The sequence below is a fragment of the Artibeus jamaicensis genome, unplaced genomic scaffold, assembly GCF_021234435.1.
Source record: "Artibeus jamaicensis isolate MK-2021 breed Jamaican fruit bat unplaced genomic scaffold, CSHL_Jam_final contig_1015, whole genome shotgun sequence".
NCBI lineage: Eukaryota > Metazoa > Chordata > Mammalia > Chiroptera > Phyllostomidae > Artibeus > Artibeus jamaicensis.
In genome coordinates, this window is record NW_026521194.1 from 11,624,596 (window position 1) to 11,650,703 (window position 26,108).

General features: G+C 39.9%; 1 protein-coding gene across 1 annotated transcript in view; it reads left to right on the plus strand.

Moving 5' to 3' along the window:
- The first annotated feature begins 936 nt into the window (after positions 1–936).
- BARD1 (BRCA1 associated RING domain 1) overlaps positions 937–26,108 on the plus strand; it is a 64,300-nt gene continuing 39,128 nt past the window's right edge. The window contains exons 1-3 of the mRNA XM_037163572.2: positions 937–1,209; positions 12,608–12,664; positions 17,724–17,872. Coding sequence (XP_037019467.2) covers positions 1,067–1,209; positions 12,608–12,664; positions 17,724–17,872 — 349 coding nt within the window. The 5' untranslated portion in view covers positions 937–1,066. The remainder of the gene's footprint in view (positions 1,210–12,607; positions 12,665–17,723; positions 17,873–26,108) is intronic.

Here is a 26,108-nt window from a genome sequence, read left to right on the forward strand (position 1 = left end):
GGCTCTGCAAGACATGGCTTAACAAAATTCATAATCAAGGATTAACTTCTTGGCTACATTTGAGTTAAAAAATTTTTTTTTTGCTTAGTTTAAGGTGTTATCATAGGTCAGTCCAAATACCCTGTGAGATTTTATTTAGTTCAATTTATTTTGCATCTATGAACCAAGTATTTATTTGCAAATGTTTTAGATGGTTACAGTGTAGCCTGAAGCTTGGAGGGGACGTGTGTGGACACAGGTAGGCTATGGGAACAGGCCAGGCGAGGATGATACGATTGGGTCTGTTGTAGAGTGAAGATGGAGAGAAGTCCTAGATTTGACAGTAAGTTAAGCGGGGAAAAATTGCAAGGACTTTGGCAATGAATTGGATGTGAAGGGTGGAGTCCTTCTTATCCAATAAGATATCTTATCTTAATAACATCTTATTAAATGTTATCTGTAAACTACGGCCATCAGTGAAAGATCCTCAAGAGGGTAGACACATTCTTTGACAGACAAAAAGCCGGGGTAGGGTGGAGAAAAAGGTTACTTTCTTAGGAATAGAGAGAGTGGCACTTTCAGTGTTAGGAGCATAACTTTTCCAAGCTCAACAGTAGCTGAAACAGCATTCCTTACAGGTAACGTTCAGCTAAACGTTTCTCAGTTTGTAATTTTTCATCGGTGAAGTTCAGTTGAGGGTGCCAACACTGCTCCAGGAACGCAGGAAAGCAAGGGCTTTTTCATTGCCACAATCTTATTCATTTATTTATTTTTGCCTTTATCCCTCCGGGAGAGAGAGGGCGTCCCCTGAGCCAGCCTTCTTTCCCCGTCCCAGAGGCCCCGCCCACCGAGCCTTACCATTTGCAGTCGCGGCCCCGCCCCCCCGGCCCCGCGCGCCTGGAATTTGGCGGGTTTCCTGCCCCTGCCCCGCCCACACCGCGCGCCCCGCCCCCAGGCGTCCTGCGGATTCCGACGCGGGAATCGCTGGTGTCAGGGGTCGGGGTCACAGGCCAGCGGCGTCTCGGTCGTTGCCCAGGTCCGCTCAGCTTCCCGCTGTCCGAAGAGGTTTTCCTGCGAAGGCAGGGCGATGCCGGAGAACCGGCAGCTGAGGGTCCGCTCCGGGAACCAGCTTCGCCCCGCGTCCACCATGGAGCCGGCGGCTGGCGGGGATTGGGCCCACAGCCGCGCCGCGCTCGACCGGCTGGAGAAGCTGCTGCGCTGCTCGCGTTGGTGAGGATGGATCCTTGAGGGGGCTGCCGCGAGGGCAGCGGCGTGGCGGGGGTCTCCCCAGTGTTGGGGGTGGTGGTGAATCTCTCCAAACCTCCGCTTTCCTACTTCCGTTCCCGTCCCGCAGTCGCGTAGACGAGCGGAGTTTGTACCTGCCGAGGCATCTGGTGTGAGTTCCATACCCTGGCTCTCATTCACGTTTCTATGTGGCGTTGTGCCCTTATTTATTTATTTATTTATTTTTGGCAGCAAACCCAACAAAGATGGTAGTTCTCAAACTTTAGCGGGCGACTGAATCGCCTGAAGCCGTGGTTAGACTTGCGTCTCCCTGGCCCCGCCTCCCGCTCTTGAATCCGCAGGGCTCGGGTGGGGCTAAGGCGGGGCTAAGGTTTCCGCACATCTGTCAGTGTAGTCCTGACGAGCTAATTCCAGGATCTGGCGCGAAGTTTGAAACCGCTGTCACTCTTTACTGAGCTGGCGTCTTTGATCTTTTCTCCACAGCAGCTTTTTTTTGGGGGGGGGGCAGGGAGGGAGTCAGTTTTGGGGACTCTTGCTGAAGATGGCGGTGTGATGAATACTGACATTCTAGTTGTCACTCAATTTCAAATTTCCCTGATTTGGTCAAAAGACTGGCTTGGGGCTCCAGCTCTTACAGATGCTACTTACTATCCTTTTGTGCTTTTTATTTGCCTTCATGCTGTTACATCAGGTGAGTCCTCTTAGTCCAAGGTTTTGATTCCATCTGAGGACATCATTTTCATGGTTGGTACCCCTTGTTTCTCCTTTTCCAGTAGGTCTTCCTGGTATAGAAACTAGGAAGGCTTATAAAACCCAAGAAGGGCTGGTCTCACTTTTCATTTCTTCCAAAAGCATTTATTGAGCACCTGCTATGTGCACAGCCCAGGATTTCAGCGTCAGTGTTGCTGTGGCAGGTTTTCTCTCTTTGTAGCTCTCCCAACCATATTTCCTTTTCAGATTTTATTATTGTTATTATTCTTGCCTCTGACTTCCAACTTGCAGAATTAAGTTATACATAGAGAATAAATAATGCAGCAGCTTTTTCTTTAAACATGAAAAGCTCTTAATTGTCAGAGTTTTGCACTTATATTTTAAGACCTTTGACGAGCATGGTATGGTTGCACTCCTTAGAAAAGTGGCACTTTTGCTACAGTGAGTGTATGACGATATCCTGAATTGTATGTGTTTTCCCCTCGCACAGGGGTTATCCAACAGAGAATAAGTTTAGAGCTGGCCTCTGCTGGTTGCTATAAAAGGAGCAATTTTGGTCATACCCGCATCGCCAGTTTAAGAGAAGTTGGACATTCAGATGATACATTTCTGTATGGGAGGCACTAGGGCAGCAACATGGTGTTTCTCTTGGACTGTGCAGTCAGGCTGCCTGATTTCAGGTTCCAGCTTTGACACTGTGGAATGGCCCCAGTCATTCAACTTCTCTGTGCCTCTGTATCCCCATCTGAGTGATGGAAGTGCTCGTTAGTAAGTTTTCAAAAAGTTACTGAGCACCTACAAAGAGCCAGGCATGTTCCAGGCATTTGGTACTCATTAGTGAACAGAGTGGGAAAATAACTCCAACCTTTATTAAGGTAAAATTCTATGAGAGGGAAGCACCAAATGAAATTACACATGTAAAATGTTAAGTGTGGTGGTTGTCAGAGAATAAGTGATAAGTAAGAGGTATCTTAAAGCATAATCTGCTTGCTGAATGGTTCGGGGGAAACGAGAGGTGACATATGAATGAATAATCTATAGGTTGTCCTGAAATCTAATAAAGCCAGTTTTACTTTTTATCCCCTAGCAAATATTTTTCCAGTTTTTAACAGAAGTGAGTAGACAATAAGAACCACAGGACTGAAAGTAGACATCAGTAGCTAGGCCTGGATTTTCAGTACAACTCATCCCTTCATTGGAGAATGATGCTGAACTCCAGTGATTAAAAAAGAAAAGTTAATATCTGAACCACTGATGGATTGACTAAATCTCAACAATTTCTTTGCGTGCATATTTTAACATGGGGCTCTTCAAACTTTTTCTGTAAAGGGTCATATAGTAAATATGTTAGGTTTTGCTGGCAACAGTCTCTTATTCTTTCATTTGTTTTTTACAACTGTGAAGAACATAAAAACGTAAAACATTTTTAGCTCAAGGGCTGTACAAAAACAGCCTACTGGCTTGATTCGGCACTTCAGCAATGTTTTGTCAAACTCTGTTTTAACAGAAGTTTAAAAATAGTTTTTGGGTTTGATATTAAATGATTTTGTGTTCCTCCCTTGGTATCGCTGCATGCTTGGCGCTGCCTCTAGCGAATAAAGCCTGATCGGCTGCTTCTTACCCATAGGGAAAAAACACATTCTTTTCACCTATGCCTTTGCCTAGTAGCTGCATGACAGCATTTACTCAAAAGGAGCAACTCAAGATGGTCTGCATCTAACTTTTGCCACCCACCATTTGAAGCAATGTTATATTATTAGAAATTGCATGTCAGTGTGTCCTTTTACAGAGTTTCAAAGCTCTGCCCTGTGGGCCAGTGATTACCCCATTACCCTCACATTCAGCTTGCAGCAAGCATCATTTGCTGGTGAGGGTAGATTGGCTACATTACAGAGCATCCTTTCTTAACCTTTAGCATAAGTATGGCTCCAAGGTGAAGCTGATTAAATTGTTCAGATGCAACATTTGTGTTAGGTCCACGCCTCACAACCAGACAGAAGAAGCTATTTAAAGATTTGGAAAAATGAGACAGGAAGTCTGTATCATTTGAGAGGCTGGCAGAAAGCAGAGTAGTATGTTCCTGAAAGAAGCAGGAAATGATAATAGGAGCTGCAGTGCAAAAGCTCAGGTGTCCTATGGTACTGTTTTGTGAATTAAAATAGGAACCTTGACATTTATTGTTGGGATGGGTTGGCACGTATGGTAATTTTAGCTTGGAGTTCTAGCACCTTTTAAATCAACTTGTAGTAAAATCAAAAAGTAATCTTGTAATTTTCAGGATACATGATTTTATTTTTCTGAATTATCTCTTGTCATTTACTAGGCGATCAGGTTTTGAGGTAGCATAATTTAGTTGTTAAGAGCATGGGTTTTGAACCTTGGGTTCAAATCCTTAGTGATGTCAGACAGATTAGTTCTTTGTTTACTTCTTTTTCATCATCACCAAAATGAATTAGTAGTTTGTACTGCATAAGGTGGTTGTGGGAATTAAATGAGTCAATACCTATGAGGTACTTAGAGTAATGCCTATTAGGTTCTAAGAGCCCTAGGAGTGTGTAAAGTAGAGGATAGATTTCCTGACTCCAGCAGTCAGTTTTTGCCTTTTCAGGAGTTCCCATAGTTCGGAGGCGATTCTATAGGCTCCTGATCCTTAAGTGAGGTAATTATCCCTTTCATTTTGCTCTGGTGCTGGTTATTTATTAGGGCAAGAAACAATCACTGAAGCACTGTATTAATGAGGATATGGTGAGACATTTTCTACTCTTAAGGAGCATATGCTTAATAATACTAAGGGACAAAATGTTTACACAGTTTGGGGGAAATTATGATGGAGGCCAAGGGGATGCCAAGTGGAGAGAGACAGTGGAGGAAAGAGACAGTGGAGGAAAGTTTCATGGGCTTCTGAATTGGACCTTGGGTAGATTTTTATAAACAGTCAAGTAGGGGATTATTAGCAAATAATATGCTAAAAAGAATTGTAGAATAAAAATGAAGCGAGTCACGTGGGGAGAGAATTAAGGCAGGGTCAAATCACAGAGTGATTAGTAGCCTAACGGACTGTTCATTTGGGTCAGATGCAGGCACACCTTCGCTTCACAGATGTTGCATTTCTTTACAAATCGAAGGCAAGACAAGACCCCCTCCCCCCCAACATCAGCGAAAAGATTACGACTCGATTCATTATGATAGTCAGTTTATTGAGGTGGTCTGGGACCAAACCTGCAACACCTTGCAGGGGTATGCCTGTTGCTTCTTTCAAGGAGAGCATCTCATGTCGCCTTCCTGAGACTTAGTGTCATTCTCTGTAAAATGAGGAAGGTGGGTAAATTGATTTTTGAGGCTCCCTCCAGTTCCCAGATCCCAGAATTATTAGGTTTATTGAATGCTGTTTAAAATTTTTTATTGACATTTAACATACATACAGAAAAGGGCACGCATCATTGGTGTTCAGTATGTATCATATAGCCCTTCAAATTGTGGGATTAATTTACTTAATTTTGGGATTCTTTGATTGAGGCCTCATCTGCACATAGGTGGTAATTGAAGTCATTCTTTTGGAAGTGGGCAGGGAAGATAGTATAAAGACAGGTACCTAGGTCTGAGCCTTGAAGCTCAACATTTAAACATCAGGTGGGGTGGGTGAAGTCCAGCAGTTACTTAATGTACTCTTTTGCTTGGAAGAAAAGGGAATAGAAAACAGAGTAACCAAAACTGTTTGAGCTGGGGTATACATAATATTCTCTGTGGCTTATGTATCTGTCTCACTTGGCAGATTCTGTTACAATTAGTCATTAATAGAGAGAATTCTGTTGTCTCTTTGATTTTTGGGATATTCGACACATTGAGTTATTTAGTAGTTACTGACGCTGAACAATTAGGAGTGTTTTCTTATTTTCTCCATGTGATTTGCTTGAACATGGCATATTAAAACTATCACAGGTGGGCACAGGTAACCAGGTTCTTGGTGATCGGGACAAAGATTTGAACCGAACACCCAGAGTTTATAGCAGAGAACATGGTAACAGGCCAACTCCAAGCAGAGATTGACCTCAAGGGCTGAAAGGACTCTATTCTTACAGGGTGGATCCTTCCTGGCTAGTTTTGGCAGGCTTTTACTGTGACAGGTAGTTGTAAAGCTACTGCACATGTGGTCTCCCTTGGTTTTCCTGGATTGGCTGCCAGGGCAGGGGGTCCCACAGTGTTACCTAGTTGACCCCTTCTTCTCCTGGGGTCCCCCTGTACTAGGTTCACCTTTCCCTTCACCAGAGAATTACAGGTCTCTGTGTTAGAGACTGGTAAAAAGGAAAGGGATTATTTATTCCAGTTATTCAGACCTAAGAGTAATGACTTAATGTCTTCATCAAAATCCCAAAGTCCCTTAAAACATCCACAAACATACACAGTCCTTCTTTCCCTCCTTTGCCCAGTCCAAGGTACCGCATCTCAGGAAAAGAAATAGAAAGCTGTGTGGTGGTTCTCTGCTAAAGCTGCATGATGATTCTTCTCATGACTGTGGAGGTGGGGGGAATCCCCTCACTCTGGCCAAAGCCCCATGGATTTCTCTGCTAAAGCTACATGGTGATTCTCCGTCACATGGCTGCGAGAGTCCCTAGTCTGGCCAAAATTGCATGGTTCTCTCTTCAATGGCTCCCAGGTCTGCGTTTAAATCTCTGTGCCAGTCTTCCTTTGCAGTTCCATTTCCAACTCCTCCCACAATCGGCTACACCCGCTAGGACTCCCATATCCTCCCAGCTTTACTGGGCTGCCTTAGTGAGTCTGGGCAGGTGTGGCCCCATGGTTTGGAGCCAATCATCTCCAAGCTCTCACACAGGTGCTGTAACAAGGGCTGGGGAGTTGCCTCCTAGTTACATCTTGAGTGGAAGTCAGTCTATTCTCCCTGGCTCAAAGCATGGCCACAGCTATTTAACATATCTATGAAACCAATTAAAGGGTATAGATCTGTTAAATGACCATTCTAGAGGTTAGCTGCAAAACCATTGCTATGCAAAAAGCTCAATGGCCCTGCCCCATGTATCCCATCCCCCCAGCTCAGACTTGTGGGGGTGAGGACATCTCATGTTTTTAATATTTCCTGGACACCCTGAGTTTTGAACCCCATTACAAATCCTTCTTTTGGGGGCCCCCAGGGTGTGCCCTCCTACATAACTGTACAGAATAGAATGTTTCCAGGTCATTATCCATACACCTTTCCTGTTAATAACTGTTTATTCTCATAAACATAAACACAGCAAATTGTTTAAGTGGCTTGGAGAACCTGTTCATCTGGGTGTTAAATATGCTGTTCCACTTTAAAAATACCTTGGGGATTTTCTGAACTACAAGAGCACTGTGGTAGCTGTCTGGCCCAGTATTAAACAGCAGTCAGTATTTCATGGAAGCTTAGGGAGCCATTCAGTTAGGAAATAAGTCCGCCTTGTAATTGCAACTTAATTGACTTTCCTGTTTTTCTTTGCAAAGAAAATTTTATATCTAATAGGACCTTTGAAAAAAATAGTTTATTCTTACTATTAGTTGATCCCTAAGTTATAATCCTCTCACTTCACTATCTTTTCAAACCAACTACATGTAAAGTAACAGAAGTATGACTGCAGATGGGAATTTTTAAGGTACAGAAATCCTGTTACCATGCAAATGCCTTTTCTTATTTTTCTGGATTTCTTTCTTTCTAATAGATGATATTCTTCTTGATATATATGTATATCAAGCAAAAAAATAGGTGAAGGATCAAATGGAGTTGTTAATATACAAGGGTGGGCAAAAGTAGGTTTACAGTCTCGAGTGACATTCTTTTGAGTTAATAAAGCTGTTGTAAGGATAACTTGCAATGGCTGTCCTATGAACAACTGTCAACCTACTTTTGCCCACCCCACATATGCATTTGTGTGTATAGTCTTCCATTTGGTTCTTTCACTTTATTGAAATCCTGCTGTTCACATAGCACCATGCTAGGTAGGTAACACTGTGTTGAGGAAACTCAGAAAAAAGGAAAGTCAAGGTATCCTGTATGGAGGACTGCAGTCTGTTTTGAGACTGAAAAACAGGGGGAATCAGGCAGATCAAAGAGAGAACAGTCTGGGACTTCCAAGGAGAAGTAGGCAATTCACAGGCAGATGAAAAAGAGCAAACGGGTAAACAAATTCTGGGCCACCCAGAAGAGATGGGAAACAGGAGGAAGTTAAATAAAAGAGGGTTTGCTAGATTTCTTTCTGTCTGCCACATCGAATTTATATTATGATGGTAGGGTGATGCTTCCTTTCTTTAAGCAGGTTTTTCTATCTGACTTCCTTCACGCAGGTGAGGAGGAGAGTCAAAGGTTCTGAGTCTTTTGTTACTTAAGAACCAGCTTAAAATCAATATCCCACAAGGCATATGGTTCCCCTCAAGCTCTTTCATTAACATTCCTTTGAAGATGGCTCTCCCCTTTCCAGCTTTGGCTATACCACTTCTCCTTAGTCCTTCCCCCAATACACAGGCAAGTACTGTTCAGTCATTCTCCCAGTGTCTTTTCACACCTCTTTAACAGCAACAAAAAATATGTTGTGGTTCATACAGTAATAGGTGCAACTGATCAGTTTTTCATAGATGTTTAGATTTATTGCTAATTACACTGTAGCATTTTATAGGGTGGAGGGTACGAGCTATATAGATAAGTGGTGACAGTCATCGTAGGAAGGAAATTTAAGTTTAGAAACAGAAGAATTAATGCATTGAGTCAGATATTGTCAGAGAAAGCCAGAGAATGCTGTAGGCTTTATCCTGGGGGTAGGCTGACATTGATAGATAGGAAAAGAAGTAGCTTAAGAAGTGCTGAAATAGGGAGATAAATAAGATAATTAAAACTCAGTGGAAGGAAAGGTTTCAGGAAAGAATGGGATGTAAATGTTTTTGCGCAGAGATGACGAGGATTGGAAATGCTTTGGAGAGCGGTTTCAACAGTGGGAAGTTAGGGCTAGCAAGGTGAGGAGAGGAACTTAGCCAGTAAAGAATTATCGGCTCCCCTTTTAAAGAATTATCTGTTCAAGGAAGTGGAGAGCTGGGGCAGAAGGTAGAGTGGGAGGCATGGTCAAAAAATTTTTTTTTAGGTTGAAGGAGAGATTATCTGTGTATGTTTAGATGCAGATGGGAGAAGGTGACTATAATGAGAATAGAATACTTTAGGAGCCAGAGAAATTATGGGCTCTAGGGACAACTAGAACAGCTCATTTTAAGAAGGAAGATGACTGAAGGAGATCTTTTCATCTCTACCTGGAAGGAAGGGTAAGATTATGGGTGAAGAGGCAGAAATGAGTCTAGGTGGTGAAAAGCTCATACCATTTGGCTCCAGTTAGGTTAACAGATTTAGGAGCATGGAGATTATTTTGAATATCTATCCATTTGTTTTTTTTTTAACTCACAGTAGATCTAATATATCACTTTGATAGAGGTACAAAAGTAAAGAAGCTACCACATAAATTTATAGAGATATATTTGTATCATTCTGTTTATGATCATTTTTCATACATAGCCTGAGAGCTGGTGAAGAGGGAGTGGACTATGGGGCCCATGTAGCATCATAGATTTGCATACCTGAGTGTCCAAGGGGCTATGGAAGTAGGGTGGTGGTAAACGTGCCTCTGAAGTATTGGGTTGGCTAAAAAGTTTGTTAAGTTTTTTTTGGTAAGATGGCTGTAGTAGCACTAGTTGTCTTTAACTTCATTTGAAATGATTTTGTTGGAGTGTTTTGTGTCAGCTGTCGTAACAGGGTGCATTTAAAAAAACTTGGTGAATTTTTGCGTAGCCATTTTAAAAACTTTGAAGAAAATACGCAACGTTTTGAGCATACTATGCTTTATTATTTCAATAAAGGTAAAAATGCAAGTGAAACATAAAAAAAGGTATGTGCAGTATATGGAGAAGGTGCTGTGATTGAACCAGTCAAAAGTGGTTAGAAATTTTCTGCAGGAGATTTCTTGCTGGACAATCTTGCTGGACAATGCTTCACAGATGGATAGACCAGTTGAAGTGGGGGGTGATCAAATTGATACATTAATTGAGAAGTCAATTAATTATACCACATGGGAGATAGCCAACATATTCAAAATACCCAAATCGATAGTTATTGGTGAAAATGAAAAATGTGCCTTTGATTTTATGTAAAAAAAACGTACAGACTTTTTGGCCAACTCTAGTTTACTCTGTGGTCTAGGCTGGCTGTAGGGTTCAAGAAGCTAGAGAGTTGAATGGAGTTCTTTCCTGGTAGAGTGCAACCTGAAGGTGGAGATTTGGTCAGGGTGATGGAATCGAAGAGCTAGAGGATACTGTCCTGGGAGGATGTGAGATCGCAGAGGCAGAGCTTCTAACGAAGTAGAATTCAACACACTTGATTGGGAGATGGAGTAGGTTAGGTCAAAATGCACAAAAATTAAAGCAGCAGCATACACATTGTGTTACTGGTGAAAATGAGTTCTTTCGTAGTTCCAAGAGAAAAGAGTTTCAAAGGACACAGGTGTGGAAAAGTTTAAAGGTGGTGGCAAGATTTTATTGGGGTTAGGGGAAGTAACAGACTCTTTGGGACGCAGTGGTCGCGCAGGCTCTAGGCCCTGAAGCTTTCCTTAAGCCTTGTATTTTCTTGGGCTCAGTAATGAGTATGGTGCCATTCAGCTACCCGATCCAACGTCCTGATTATTCCTGGGTTCTGCGCCCTGTATCCAATCTGGTTATTTTTCTGGTTTTGCTCAGGCTAGGCTCCGCCCCTTTGTGTTGCCATTTTGATCTTTACTGCCTTGTCCAAAAGTAGAAACATCTCCCCGTGCGCCATCTTGACTTTTGACCACAGGTCATTTTCTGTTACGTCATCTGGATTCTACTGCGCATGTGCCAGCAGAGGAATTTGCCCTTCTCCCACCGATGCCCAGTACAAGGCCAGGCCAGCATTGCCCTTGGGGAGATTTCCTGACTGTTCTGTGGATTAAATTCCCTTCTTGATTAAATCCCCTCGTCCTGAGCAGTCCCCTGGAGTGTATGAACGAGTTTCTAAATGCCATAGCATTCAAGTAAGCTTAATGGAATGCTGTCTTAATATCTGATTCAGCGTCCCAGTTTATTAAGTTTAATATCTGATTTCCTTTGCTCTCTCCCTTATTAATAATTATCTAATTACCTATGCTAACAATTGTACTAGAAATCGTCTTAATTGCCAGAATTACAAAATTGTGTGGTAATGACCTCACAAGTCATTACCACTGTATTCCATGTGGCATGATAGAAAAATCAGATATTGTGAGTTTTTAAAAAGTAATGGGTTTTATAATGTCAGTAAGCACCATTTTTGGTAACTTCTGTTTTGTTTTTGAAAATTTTTTATCCTTATCCCATAACATTTTTTCACTGCTTTTTTTTTTTTTTTTGAAAGAGAAAGAAACGTCAGTGTGAGGGAAACATTTATTGGTTGCTTTCTTGTACATGCCCTGACCAGGACGGAACCCACAACCTCTGTATGTGCCCTGACTGGGAATTGAACCTACAACCTTTTTGTTTATGGTGCAACACTCCAACTAACTGAGCCATACAGTCCAGGACTGCATAATGTATTTTTAGCACTCTTTCTGAAAGCCGAATTTCACTTTTAAGTTTCAGTCTATTAAAATGTTCAATGTGATATATTTGGTCTTATAAGAAATGTTAAAATTGTTTTTATTGATATGTGGTATGTCTAAGTTAACCATTGTTTTTATTGCTGTGTGGTAATTGAATAATAATGGTGTAAATATCTAAAGATCTTAGGATTAGCATAGTAAACCAAGTACAAAAAAACTGTTATCCTTTAAAATCTTCTGTTTGCTCTTGCTATGTTATGCCCTCGGAATATAATGACTGGGTGTGTGTTCATTAGTGCCATTACCTTCTTAGGATTATCAGTTACACCCAGTCTTTCAGTGGACAGCACTGGGAATTGTGTTTCTGTCTCACTTCGCACAGTGCTGTGGGTCTCATTCAGTCTGCAGAGTGATTGTCAGCCTGATGTTTCCTGTTAGCTCTTGCTTGAGAATAAAACAGTTGACTTCCTGTGAACTGAAAGAATGGCTGTATTTTTGACAAGGTGCCTATAAAAGTAGGGGGCTACTTAACAATAGACAGAATCAATGTTTTGTTATGGGTTCTTACACAGAAGGTGATCAGATGACCTGATTTTCCTGGGACAGGTCTGATTAGACCTGCTCCAGCTTCCTATTCAGTTATCACTCCTCTTCACTCTCAGAAATGCTGTCACTTGGAAGATACATTATATGGTCATTCAGCTCAGGGTCTCATTTTGAAATTTAGGATTTACATTTTGAATCATTAGGTGGAGATGTATCTTAGTAAGAAGCAGCCTGTGGTTGGTTTTGCCTATTGAAAGAAGTTTGAAATGGTTGAATAAAGCTACTGCTTTCTATGACTTTCCCTCTATAATGTTATTAAAAGTGTTACAATTTGTACAGAATTTGGTAGTCAGTATTTGAATTCAGCTGGTATGATACAATATTTACCCAGGATGGATACATCCTTAATATCTTCTGCTTTGAGAAAAGAAAGAAATATGGTAGTGTTAGGCCTTGGATTTAGGAAATGTTGGGTATAAATGTTCATCTATCAGTGACTAAGTTTTGGTTGTTTTCCTTTCTTCAAACAGCAACAATATTCTGAGAGAGCCTGTGTGTTTAGGAGGATGTGAGCACATCTTCTGTAGGTGAGTAGTTATGGCTTGATATATGTTATATTGATACATACGTAGCAACAATGATTTCTTACTAGTAACAGTCATGTAATCATATTGATAATATTTCTTATATTTGTGTCACTGCCTTAGACTGCAAAGTAACTTACTGTACATTATCTCATTTTGACCCTTATAATTGTCTTAATTTACAAATGAGAAAAATCAAAGCTTAAAGAGGATGAGTTGATCAAAGTTATAAAGTTTAATAAGCAACTTTGCTATATATATTTTTAATATTTTATTTATTTATTTTTGGAGAGAGGGGAAGGGAAGGAGAAAGAGTGGGAGAAACATCAATGTGTGGTTGCCTCTCTTGAGTCCCCTGCTGGGAACTGGCCTGCAACCCAGGCATGTGCCCTGACTGGGAATCGAACCGCGATACTCTGGTTCGCAGGCCCGCGCTCAATCCACTGAGCTACGCCAGCCAGGGCCTTTTTATTTTTTATTTTTTTAAACTTTGCTATATTTATTATGTAATTCAGATATGTCTCTCTCTCTCTTTTTTTTTTTTTTGTTCCAGTTAGTTTTGAGTGTAGACTTTCCAAATTACAGTTGCTGTGTTAGTTCCCTAGGGCTGCCATAACAAAGCATCAAAAACTGGGCAGCTTAGAACAGCAGAAATTTATTGTGTCTCCTTCCTGGATGCTAGAAATCTTGAGAGCAAGGTGTCAGCAGGGTTTGTTCTTCTGAGGGCTGTGAGGGAGACTTTGTTCTGCTCGTGTTTCCTGCTTTCTGGGGCAGAAGCCGGCTTCTGGCAGTCTTTGGCATTCCTTGGCTTGTGGACGCATCACTGTGGTCTTAGCCTTCATGTTCACATGGTGTTCTCCCGTGTGCATGTTTGTTTCTACGTTTCCCCTCTTCATAAATATACCAGTTGTATTGGATTAGGGCTCACCCTGCTGGTCTCATCTTAACATGACTCTCTGCAAAGACCCAATTTTCAAATAAGATCACACTCATAGGTGCTAGAAGTAAAATGTTTTGGGGGACACAATTGAAGCTACAACAGTTATTGTGAAATTATATCCATGTAGTAATATGAAAGCTGTGGCTCATAGACTAGAACATGAGATTTTCATTTCATTCTGTTTCTTATTCAGGAGAAGTCAGTTTAAGGACTGAAAGTCTTAGTTTAATTGTCTTTGAACAGGGTTAATATAACCTCCTTTCAGTCAGTCTTTTCATTAGTTCAAGTTATGACTGAATTTCTCTGGCATGAGTAAACTGCAATGTGAAGTTTAAGCACACAGGAAAACAATTGACTATGTGACATAAGTTGGTTGGGGTGGTGGGGGAAGCAGCTATGCTTGGGATCCCAATTTTGTTTCTAGGAACAGTTCTGTTACATGGGGGATCTCTGGCAGGAGGATGAGGTAGGGAATAGTACCTGTCACCTACCCGGTACCTCCATTTGGATGATGAAAGGGATTTCAGATTTGATACATTCGGAGCAGATCTGTTGACCATCCCTGTAAGCAGTCCCTGCCTCAGTGATCTCTGTAGTAGTGAGTGCCCTGCTGACGCAGAGTTGGTCAAGACAGAAACCGCGAGTCGTGTCTGATTGCTCTTTTCTGCCTTACCCCGCATCTGCACGTTCTGTCAGTTGCACCCCGAATCTTGAATTTCTCACTTCTCTTTCTCTCTGTTTACTACTGTTTACACTTTGGTCCAAGCCATCATCATAGTATCTCTCCACAAACTATTGTTATAAGTTCATAACTGGTTCCCTTCCCCACTTTCCTCTTACTTGTCAGTGATCTTTTAAAAATGTAAATCACATCCATACCCATTGTCCTCCTTAAGACCTTTCAACCGCTTCCTATTGTGATTAGAATGAAATCCAAACTCCGCACTAAGGTCCACAAAACCCTGGACAAGACCTAGTTTCTGCCCGCCTCTTGGACTGCACTTCTGTCTGGCTCACCTGTTCCAGCCATGTCCTTTAAGTTCCTGTGACAGCAAACTCACTCCTGCCCCAGGACTTTTGCACATGCTATTTCTTTTACCTGGAATGTACTTTCATTAAATTTGGGTGAGGCTAACTTCATCAGTTACAATGTCACGTTTTCCAAAAGGCCTCCCCTTATGAAAGGATACCTGCTCTGTTTCCACTCTGTAGCAAGCAGATTTCATTGTTTCAGCTGATGCACTCCCTGTGACAACACTGCTGGAACACAACAGACTGTTACAAGATTACATATAAAGTGTGTGTGTTACTAAGGGGGTGGTGAGAGATCCATAACAATGTTTAATTGGATTCTAAAGGGGTCTGAGACTTAAAATGGCCAATGAAAGGTTAAGAGAGTCAGGAGAACACCTTAGAAGAGAAAATGGTCATCTCTAGATGACAAATGTAGGAAAGAAACAATTCAGTACAGTTGTGGTTCATTTTGATTCTTTGATGCCAAGAATTAGGTAGCTGTTTGTATTTTTTGCAGATTTGGAGTTGTATAAAACTGATGAACAATGTCATAAATACCTTGCAGTTTAAAAGATTTTTTTTTATATATTCCAGTCCAGCTGAAACATACAAGTCAAGGAAGGTGCTTTTCGGAGAGGTGCAGCTTTTTTTATCATTGAAAGTGTTGTGTAGCTTCAAGTTAACTATATGCCAACTCCTTATAAAAGTAGTACACTACTTAATCACTTTGAGAAATAAGTCACTTAAGGCATAGCAGGGGTTTCAGACATTTTGGTTTCACACCACTTTATAGTCTTAAAAATTAAGGACCCTAAAGTGCTTGTGAGAGTTTGTGTGTGTGTGTGTGTGTGTATTTACCATATAAAACAGGTTTTAAAAATACTAAATCATTTAAAAACAACAATAATAAGCCCATTGCATACTAACACAAATAACACTTTTTAAGTAAAAATAACTTTTACAAAACAAAGAAAAAATAGTGAGAGGAATGGCACTATTTTACAGTTTTGTAGATTCTCATATCTGCTTATATGTTTAGTCTGTTGTGATACCTAGTTTTGATTGAACTGTGAAGAAAATCTGATCTTACATGTATCTGTTTTTGGAAAAAGTATAATAAGATAATCTGAATATTCTCCTTTGGTACTTATATCACTTCTTGGCAAGTGAGAGTTTCTTAAATTTGTAACAGTGTGGAATCTAAAACCATGTCAATGGGTTTCTTATTCTGTTAAATTCCATTGGTTTAATGCTGTACTTGGAATGATTCTTTTATCCAAGCATGATTTTATGATATCGCACATTGGTCATTTGGGAAATACTGGCTCACCCAGTGACACAGGTTTACTGAGAAATGACACGTCCCCAGAACGCTGGGTTAGTGTGTATAAAAATTTGAGAACAGTTATGAGATGGACATTATATTGTAGAATAGATGAAATAGACAGGTCTGGGTGCTGGTGTGCTGCTGGGTAGGTCTTTAACTGGGTCTCATTTTCTTAATCCAAAAATAAGATAACATTTTTATTAATTATTGATTGTTTTTTAGAGCTAGGGAGAGACACATCGATTTTGTTGTTCCATTTAGATGCATTTATTGGTGAAATTTTTTTTGTCTTTATATTTTATTTTAGAGAGAGGGGTAGGGAGGGAGGAAGAGGGAGAGAAACAGTGATGTGAAAGAGACATTGATTGGTTGCCTTCCCTACACACCCTGATTGGGAATGAACTCACTACCCAGGCATGTGCCCCGAACAGGAATCAAACTTGTAACCTTTTGGTTTGTGGAATGACACCCAACAAACTGAGCAACACTGGCTGGTGCCATTGGTTGATTCTTGCGTGTGCCCTGACCAGGGATTGAGTCTGCATTTTTGGTTTATCAGGATGACACTCCAACCAACTGACCTACCTGGCCAGAGTGGTAATGGTTTTTGATGAGTGGATTTGACTGTTTTTCACTAGTGTTCCTCAAATAATTAAATACTACACAACATTTGACTTAAATCTTCTGAGGAATTAGTTTACATACTTTATATGATCAGGTTCCAGGTGAAGAGTTCTTAACTCTGAGCAAACAAACTCAAAAAAGTTTCTTTAAAGAAAGGAATTTTACATGTATTGTACCCAGTGATCTGGACGGCCTCTGCCAGCCCCAGTATAGTTTATAGATTCACTGGACAACATCGTTGAGTTACTTTGATTCAGAAATCATGCTAGGATCTAGGGATACAAAGATTAGAGATGCCATAGGCGGTTTCTAAAGGGAGCTCATGTTGTAAGAATCCTCTGCACTAAATGAGTAGGACACATGCAAAGCAATAGAGTGTTTGGGGGAAATGAGGCTTTTCTGGCCATTGCATTAAGCAGTCCTGCTAGAGCCTGTCTGGTGAGGCTGAGGAAAGTGGATCTATGGGTTTCTTGTTTTGGAATTCACAGATAGGCTTCAGAGGAGGTTGTGACCCTCCCTTCCCCTCACCTTTTTTTACAAGAACTTGTGTGTGTCTTCATCAGATTTGCAAAGGGTTTTAACCTGCATAGTTAGGAAAACCCTTCTAATTATGAGACTAACTCCTGGGTAGATAATCCAAGGGAATTTAATTGAATCTACGGTCATAGAAGTACTTGAAAGAACCAAAGATCTTTTCTCAAAAACTACTAAGCTTTTAGACACTTGTCCAAAAACAAAACAAAAAAAATTCCTTTTCCTGTGGTAATTGTAGGTAGTTCATGAAGCACAGTGTTAAGGTTAAGGATAGGGAGGTTGAGATGCATGGCTGTTATTTATTAAGTTGTAAATATGTTTTTTTATGTCTTCTTCTGTGCTCTTGCCCTTTAGAAGTTTTAGATTTATTTGCAGGGAAAAGTTATGCAGACTAATAACATCTGGCTACATAGTCTCTTCTTTGCAAATAACCTGAGCAACATTAGATTTTGTGTGTGTATCACACTAAAAAACACTATAAAAAATGTTTGTAATTGCCCATTGTTAGAACAACCTTTTCTTCATTTACTTCTGCTTCAAACACTGTTTATACTTACTTTTTAGAATTCAGATTCTGCTGATTGCGTTGATAATTATACCATGTATTGTTAATCTTTTTTAAGTGACTGTGTGAGTGACTGCTTCGGAACCACGTGTCCAGTGTGTAGTACCCCAGCCTGGATACAGGATGTGAAGATAAACAGACAGTTGGACAACATTATTCAGCTTTGTAGTAAGCTTCGCAATTTGCTACATGAGAATGAGCTTTCAGGTGAGAAATTTCAACTGTCTCTTAGTTACGTAACTGATGAATTCGTATTGATTGTGTAAAATGTGTAAAGATGTATCAGGAATTCTGAATGACATATTTCAGTTTTTCAGATTTATAGTGTTTGGAATCATTTTGAGTGACACATGCCTTCCATACAATTAAGTCTGATTCCCATTTTCATAGACAAGAAACCAAGGTTCGGAGGTCAAATGATCTTGCTAAGGTCACACACAGTCAGCACCAAGAGCAGGAGGACCAGAGCCCACGTTTCCACTGGTGGCCCAGAGACTTTCTCACCACCTGCACTGCCTGCCTTTTCAGTTGTGACAATTTTTGTGTAATGTACATAGAGAATAATGATTTTGTCCTTATTTAGTGATTTTGCCCTAAACTCACGTAAATGCACTTTTACAAGAGAGAATACACCTTCTTCCATGGCGCACGCTTTGAAAGAGCAAAAATCTAATATTTATCTTTTTTTATTTAAATGGGGGTTAATGTTTTCCAAATTGTTCTTAGACTCTGCATATTAACTGTGTGTCTTCCTATTGTGCTTTCTGCTGAGAACTAATTAGCTGTGGAACATAAAGTGTTTTGAAGCTTTATAATTAGATTTTGGAATTGTCCTTTTATTGACCAGATCACGTCAATTTAACTTGTGTTTCTATGTAGGAGAACCGTTTCTTGACTGGCTGGAAGCCACTAATGATTGGTATAGTGCATATAAAAGGGCTGGACTTCTGTTTTAAAATCTTTTGATCTTAGTTTTCCAATATGGTATCAACTGTTAAAGGATTAAGTGATTGGAGAAAATGAAGACATAAGTGGAACCCTTTGTCTTATTCACCACATCCATATTTTTAAGAAGAATTAAAATCATAATTATCTATAAAAAGTTTTCATCTACTTATCTAATTATTATATTAGACTCCATTCTGTTATGATAAAATTGCTATAGTGCTAGAAGTTTTACTGATTTTCAGATGGAATTATACACATACACATTTTTAAAAGTACTTACCTTTTTGAAAAAAATACTGTTTTGTAAATCTCATTAGAGCACAATGAGGAAAAGTTTTATTATTAAGTTCATCTGTTCCTTTCTTTCTTACTCAGAGACAGTGCTAATAGTGTTTATTTCCTAATGAAGGAGATTACTGTGTGATCTGGTCCCCGCCCCCTCCCTGTCACATTGATTAAAGCACCAGGTGTTAATCAAGGGTCCCTGCATCTTTGGCAGTGATGGGGGTGGAGGGGGAGGGTCAGTGAACCTCTTGAGTTAATTGTACAACACGAAAGATGCTCATGTCTCCGTGACAGTGGTTTTCATGATATCCTTACAGATGATGTGCGGTCTGTTAGGAATGTTGGCGAAATGAGGGAATTTGGGGTGTTTCTGCGAGATTTGTGTCCTGTCAGGATGTTAGGACTGGATTCTTCTCCAGTTGCTGTGCAGTGATTATTAGTGGTAATATAGTGGTACTAGCTTGCTAGCGCTCCCAGAGCGAAGGAGCACACCATAAACTGGGTGGCTGAAACAATAGAAAGTCTTATCTCACAGTTCTGCAGGCTAGAGTCCACAGTCAAGATGTTGGTGAGGCTGCTTCCTTCAGGGTCTGTGAGGGCTGAGTGTGTTCCAGGCCTCTCTCCCCACCTGGTGGATGGTGGTGTTGCTGTTCGCCTGGCATTCTCCTTGTCCTGTTTGGGTCAGATTTCCACTTCTAAAAAGGACACTGTTCATACTGCATCAGAATCCCTCCCTGCTCATCTCACTGATTACATCTATAATGACCCTGTTTCCAAAGAGGGTCACATCCCGAGGTGCTGTGGGTGGGACTCCTATGTATGAATTTTAGGAAGGACACAGTTTAAACCATAACAAGTCATGTGACATTTGTAATGGTGAAAGAAGGGAAGTGGAGTAGTTCTTGATGAGTAGTAAATTGTGGCGGACTGAGGCACCTGGTAGGTGCCGTGGGTGCAAAGAAGAATAAGGTGGATGACTTCTCCAGAAATTTTACTGTAGTCAGTGAGGTTTGAATCCTCATTATGGTGTTGAAATGCCTCAATATTTCATCATCAAAAAATTTTTTAGGAAAATTATTGTTTGGAACAAGTCTTCGTATGGGATCAGAGGCCCTTTAGAATGCCATCTTTCTCATCTAAGAGTAAAGATGGAGTTTGGGGAGAGAATTCTGGTGATTCACTTTGTGGCTATTTTGTATTTGTTTTCCTTATTATATAATAAGCAATTACTTTATCCCTTAGCAGACTGGAGTAGTGCTGGCCTTAAAACATTAATTTTTTTTAAATTTTATTTATTTATCTTTAGAGGGGAAGGGAAGGAGAGAGGGAGAAAAACCTCAATGTATGGTTGCCTTTCATGCATCCCCTGCTGGGAACTGGCCTGCAGGGAACCAGCCAGCAACCCCGGTATGTGCCCTGACTGGGAATCGAACCTCGATTGTCTAGTTCGCAGGCCCGCGCTCAACCCACTGAGCTACACCAGCCAGGGCAAAACATTAATTATTTTAAGATGATTTGAAATGTCACAGTTTGGATAATATATAATCAGAATTTCCGGAGCTGGGAGGTTATCTTTAATCCCTTTATTCTGTAGTTGAGGGAATTGAGGACCTAGGTTAAGCAAAGTTCTCAGTTGTACGAGTTAGTGTCTTGCTTTTTGTTTGTCTTTTAGCACGTTGCTTTTGTGAGAAGTGTCGGTGCTCATTATGTTTACTGAATTGAGTTGGAGAAGAAGTAGCAGTGCTAAGATTTCATTCATAGCCCAGAGACTAAATGTAATTAAAACAAAACAGTTTTAAAACAGATTCTTAGGTTTTGACAGTTCACTTTATAATGGTAAGATCCTCCTTTGCTACTTTCACAGAAGTTGAGAAATGTAAGTTCTATCTACAATATAAATTTTTAATCCAGATCTCATTGCCATGGTGCAGAGCTCTTCCTACTCACTGTGAATTGCATTGTCAGCAGCGTTTTCTCCCAGTGTGCCTCCAGACAAACTGGCCTGGAAGGACGTTTGAGATTTTTGAAAGTGTTTCTGTATAGTTTACCTATTCAATATATTTTATGTGGTACCTTTATGTTAGTTTATCCAGCAAGTACTTCTAAAACAAGTGATATAAGGTGAATGAGTAGAGAGAAATAATAGTTGGATCAAATAATGGTTGACCTCCTTTATAATGAGGAAACTGGAGATGATCTCATAAAATAAAGGTATTAGATTAAGTGATTCCTAAGGTCTAGCTCCAGAATTGTATGATTAAATAGTCAAGTGTTGAAGATGAATTGAGAGCAATGGTTAGACATCCCCCATTTCAGTATTTTTTTAAAGCTGTAGTTCACAATTTATCTTCCAAGTGAACCATGTTATTTCCATTTACTATAAAATATGTAATTACTGTAATTAAGGTGGATAATTAGGAAGAACTTGTCAAGTCATGGACATAGTATGTGGTATATACAGGAGATAAAGAAGCCTGATTTACAGTAATACTTTCTAAAATGAGCTTCTAAATAGTTGCACAGATTTCCCTCGGTTCAGTGTGTTTTAAAAGGAAGAGACGGTCATAAATTTTCCTGACAACCATTTATGGATAATTTTGCCGTATTCTTTATAACATAATTTGCTTTCTTCTATTGGAGTTAAATTTAAGTTTTTATTTTCTCTTGGCTCCATCATATTAAATCAGACCTTGCAGGTGCTGGTCAAGTTCTGCAAAATATATGTTGGTGTTGCTGACATTAAAAAAATTGTGATTATGCTTTCATTGAATCACAGTTTTATTTTCTGGTTTGAGGGAGAGATGCTGGTCTTTCTGTGGCGAATTATATAGTGTTTCACATATGCTGTGACTTTTATAATAGGTGAAGATGAGCATTTGAATAGCTGTGTTGCTTTTATTATTATTATTTTTTTAGATAGAACTGAGCACTTCTTAGCTTACAGAATAATCATTCTTCAGTGAGGGCGTTAATGTTGCACAGATGGTAGCAAAGTACTTTCCTTTGATTTTTTTTAATAGGGGGCTAGTTTGTCAAAGAGATTTCTCAACTTCTGTTGTGAAACCTATAATGGAGGATAATTTGAAAGGCACACAATGTACATCATTATACTCCTTTGATGTAGATTAATGATAGCTAAATCACATTTCTAATTGCCTCCCTTTTCTATAGTTTATTATTCAATTTTAAGAATAAACTTGGCTAAGCAGCTCCTTGGCAACATGTGCACCTCTGATCCTGGACAGTCTGTGGAGCACTACGAAATGTTTCAGCTCAGAGAACCGAGTCCCCTTAGATGCCATCATTGTGGAATTGACTATGGAGAGGAAGGACCAGTGTTTTTCCTCCTGAATTGAATATGGTAATTTACCATGCTTACAAGCACTCACCCATTAAAACTGTTGTAGCTGTTAATAGTGTGGTTTACTTCCAACAGTGGGGGTGGTTTTGCTTTTTATAGTCTTAGCTGAGATGTGCTGTGTAAAATTCAGAATTTACAACATGTTTGTTGTTGTGGCCCTTGCTTAGTTAGGACAATATGTACAATTAAAATATTCTTGACTACATTTAGTATTATTGGATGACTAGTGAAATTACTGTGTACCTATAAATTGTGTGGATATATGCTGTTGACTGCTTTTTAAGAAATATGTACACCTGAGTGAAATTTTAGATTGAATGTGTTGCTGCTACTTACAAGCCTTAAATTTTTGTTAAACACCTAATTCTGTATTTTCTAAGTTTTATAAGATCAAGGACTTCAGTATTTGACTTTTTGGTTGAAAATATCATTATCTATATTGAAATTAAAAAAAATTGTAAATAAAAAAAATACAAATTTTTACAGACTACCAGAGGATAAACCTTTAGTCTTTATAACCCTCAGTCTTTCTTAAAACGTAATCCTGGTAACATTTCATTTCGACCTTTCCTCTAGACTTGAGATTATATCAGAAATGACTTAGTTTGAAATCTACTTACCACTGCAAAGGGAGACCTTGTTGAATTTAGACATTAAATCTCTGTGTGAGTTGATGTACCTCATTCTGTTTGTTATGATTTGCAGGAGTTGAAGGTCAGCTACGACATCAAAGGATGTGGAAGGGTCGGTCCTTCTTCAGACACACACTTGCTTTCCCCGGGTTTATCAGTTACCACTGTCTTCCCAGTGCAGTTCTTCCATTTTTCCCCCAGGAGTAAGGGACGACTCCTTCGGAGTGGAGTGCAGTTTGACTGAATTCCTTTGCTAGGCAGGGTCATGTCTTCGTAATTTTTGCTGAGATAAATAATAATTTTTTGTTTTTCAAAATGCACTATTTTTTCTTTTTTTTAAACCTGTCTAAAGTACTGTCTTGGCAGATCTATTTATAACGATAGTACTTTTATACTCAAGAAACATGAGGTAGAAGAATAGAAGATTCGATTTTGAGCTTTAGAGAAGTTTTGAGATTTTACTTTACTAACTTTCTAGTGTGTTATTAACTTTGAATGGATAAAATAATAAAACAGTGTTTGGTGTGAAGAAAAAAGTCTGTGTAACACCTTGGTCATGTAAGACATGCATATTTCCTGAACAGTGGGTGTTGCCAGTCCTTAGGGGTAAGACCCCAGGGCTTTCTTCTTACAGTGACTTAATTTTAGAACTTGGTTCGTTAAAATGTTTCCTTAGATCCTGTAATGTAAGAAAAGCTTCACACAAACTTCTTTGCATCTTGAATAGGGAGTAACCTCTGAGGAGAAAAACAAAACGTAATTCAGGTACTGAATTTTGTCGTATGTAATTTAGTGCTTCCTTGTATTATGCACACCCATGATTTGGGCCCAGACTTTCAGGAAGAAACTTTATTTTTAATTTTTTAATTCAGTTCTTTATTTGCTTATATTTAGACACTTGTTTTTTGTATTATAAAGGAATGCTAGCATTTATTTTTGAACATATTATGGTATGAGAAATTTTACTGTAACATAATTACAAAACACAAGAACAGATACATATTATAGTACAAGGAATTTTGTGTTACAAATACAAATAATTACAAAACACAAGAACAGATACAAGGTATTTCAGGTTGTACTCATGTATAATGCGCATCTTTTTCCTTCAAAAATGTGGGCAAAGAATGTGCATTGCACATGGCGAAAATACGGGTAGTTTCCTTTTTTCTTTTTCGTTTTTCTTTCTTTCTTTCTTTCTTTTTTTAAAGCATAGAGCACAGAAAACATGTCCTCAGTGTCCCAGTGAGGGAGACTGTTATGACATTGTTCATGTGGAGCCCGTGACATTACTGGTCAGTCACCGTTCAACCTGCAAGGTGGTGTGCTGGTGGCTCCCCTGCCTTTCCAGGTTTTGCTTCTGCGCCTGAAACGGCCTTTTGATACCCAGTTACTGTGGAGAGAGGAGCGCTGGGTTGTGAGTTAGGAGACTCCCGTCCACCTCCCACTTTCAGTTTTCATCCCTCATCTTTAAACCAACAGAATTGGACGAGTGATTCTTAAGATAACTTTTAGCCCTTGAAGTGAATTCTAACCTCCCTTGTATAAATACTCATCCCGATTTAAGGAAGGATATAAAATAATTTATTTATCAGTTCTCCGAATATTAAGTATATGTTCACCACTGTGCTCGTGGCCTGGGTTGGTTTTACCTGTCTGTAAGGGGAGAATTTGAAGGAATATTTTTAAAAGCAAAATGTATGAGCTTAGAGGCAAAAACAAAGTAGAAGAACTTGAAAGGGTCACTTGTTGGAATGAACGTGGAGTGCTGGTGGGACAGTTCTCTCGCCGGCGGTTTCTTGAGCATCTGTTAATGGGCAAGACTGGTAGGTCTAAAATACGGTGCATACAGAGATTTTAACGCGCAGTGCAGGCAAGGAGAACTCACTTCTGTGCGTCTCCTCAGCTCTTGCACTGCCACGCCACGGCACCGCTTCACTGCGGACACCAGGTGTGGGCTTTAACACACAGTGAGCCATTCAGTGACACCAGCCGGTGTCCTGTAGTTTGACTCAATTTGGACCCCGTCCACCTCGAGATGGCATCAGATCTCACAGACTGTCCTCCCCCTGACCCCACAACCTTCTTGGGCTGATTAATTTGCTAGAGTAACTCACAGAGCTCAGGAAAATACTGTACTTACTCCATAACTGGCTCATTACAAACGGATTTGATTTGGGCAGAACCAGATGGAAGAGATGCACAGGACGAGGTGCATGGGGAGGGGTGTAGAGCTTCCATGGCCTCTCCGGGCACATCACTCTCCCAGCACCTTCACCTGTTCACCAGCTCGGGAGCTCTGAGCACATCCTTTAGGTTTTTGTAGAGGCTTTCACACATCGGTGCCATTGGTTAAATCATTGGCCATTGGTGATTGACTCAACCTCTAGCTGCTCTCCCCTCTCGGAGGTCAGGGGGTGGGACTGAAAGTTCTTGCCCTCTGATTGTGGTTGCTTCCTCTTACCCCAGTTTTGTTTTCATTTGTTTAATTTATGTAATAAATATATGAGAACATTCTTTTTTTTGGTAGCTGATAACACATGGTATAGAGTGTATAGGGTAAACGTGAAAAAATTTCTCTCTACGGTTTTCCCTTAACCAGAAAGCATAGGTTCCTTTCTTTTTCAGAAGGACTGTTTTTGTCGTTTAACCATCTCATTTTATTTTCTGAATTTATGGAAAACTTGAATATAAATGCAATAGAATTTTTAAAATATAAATGGGATTTTGCCACACTTAGACAGACATGTCTTCAAAGTCTTCACATGTTAGTTAATTATGTAACAGCTAAGAGTTTGTAGTATAAATGCCCCATCGTTAACTCACCCAGCTGATGAACGCTGACTTTTTTCCTCATTTATGCTACTACAAACATCACCATGATTAACATTCTTACACATCTCTGGCAGGCACATGCATGAATATTTTGTATGTTTTATAAGATAGATTACTAGAGGTGAAATTCCTTTGTGAAAGGGTATACACATTTAAAATTTGCAAATATTTTATCATATTTTCTTTGAAATACCTGGATTTGATTTGCAAATTTTTTAGCAGGTTTGCGTCTTTGATCATAAGTGACAAAGGTCTCAATGTGGGTTCTTTCACATGCAGTGAGCTTGGGAAATTGAATGTTTTTGTAATAAGCAGAAATTGGCTTACTTTCCTGTCCCCCGTTCCGCCCCCTCCCCGCAAGGAGATACTACCACACCTGTTG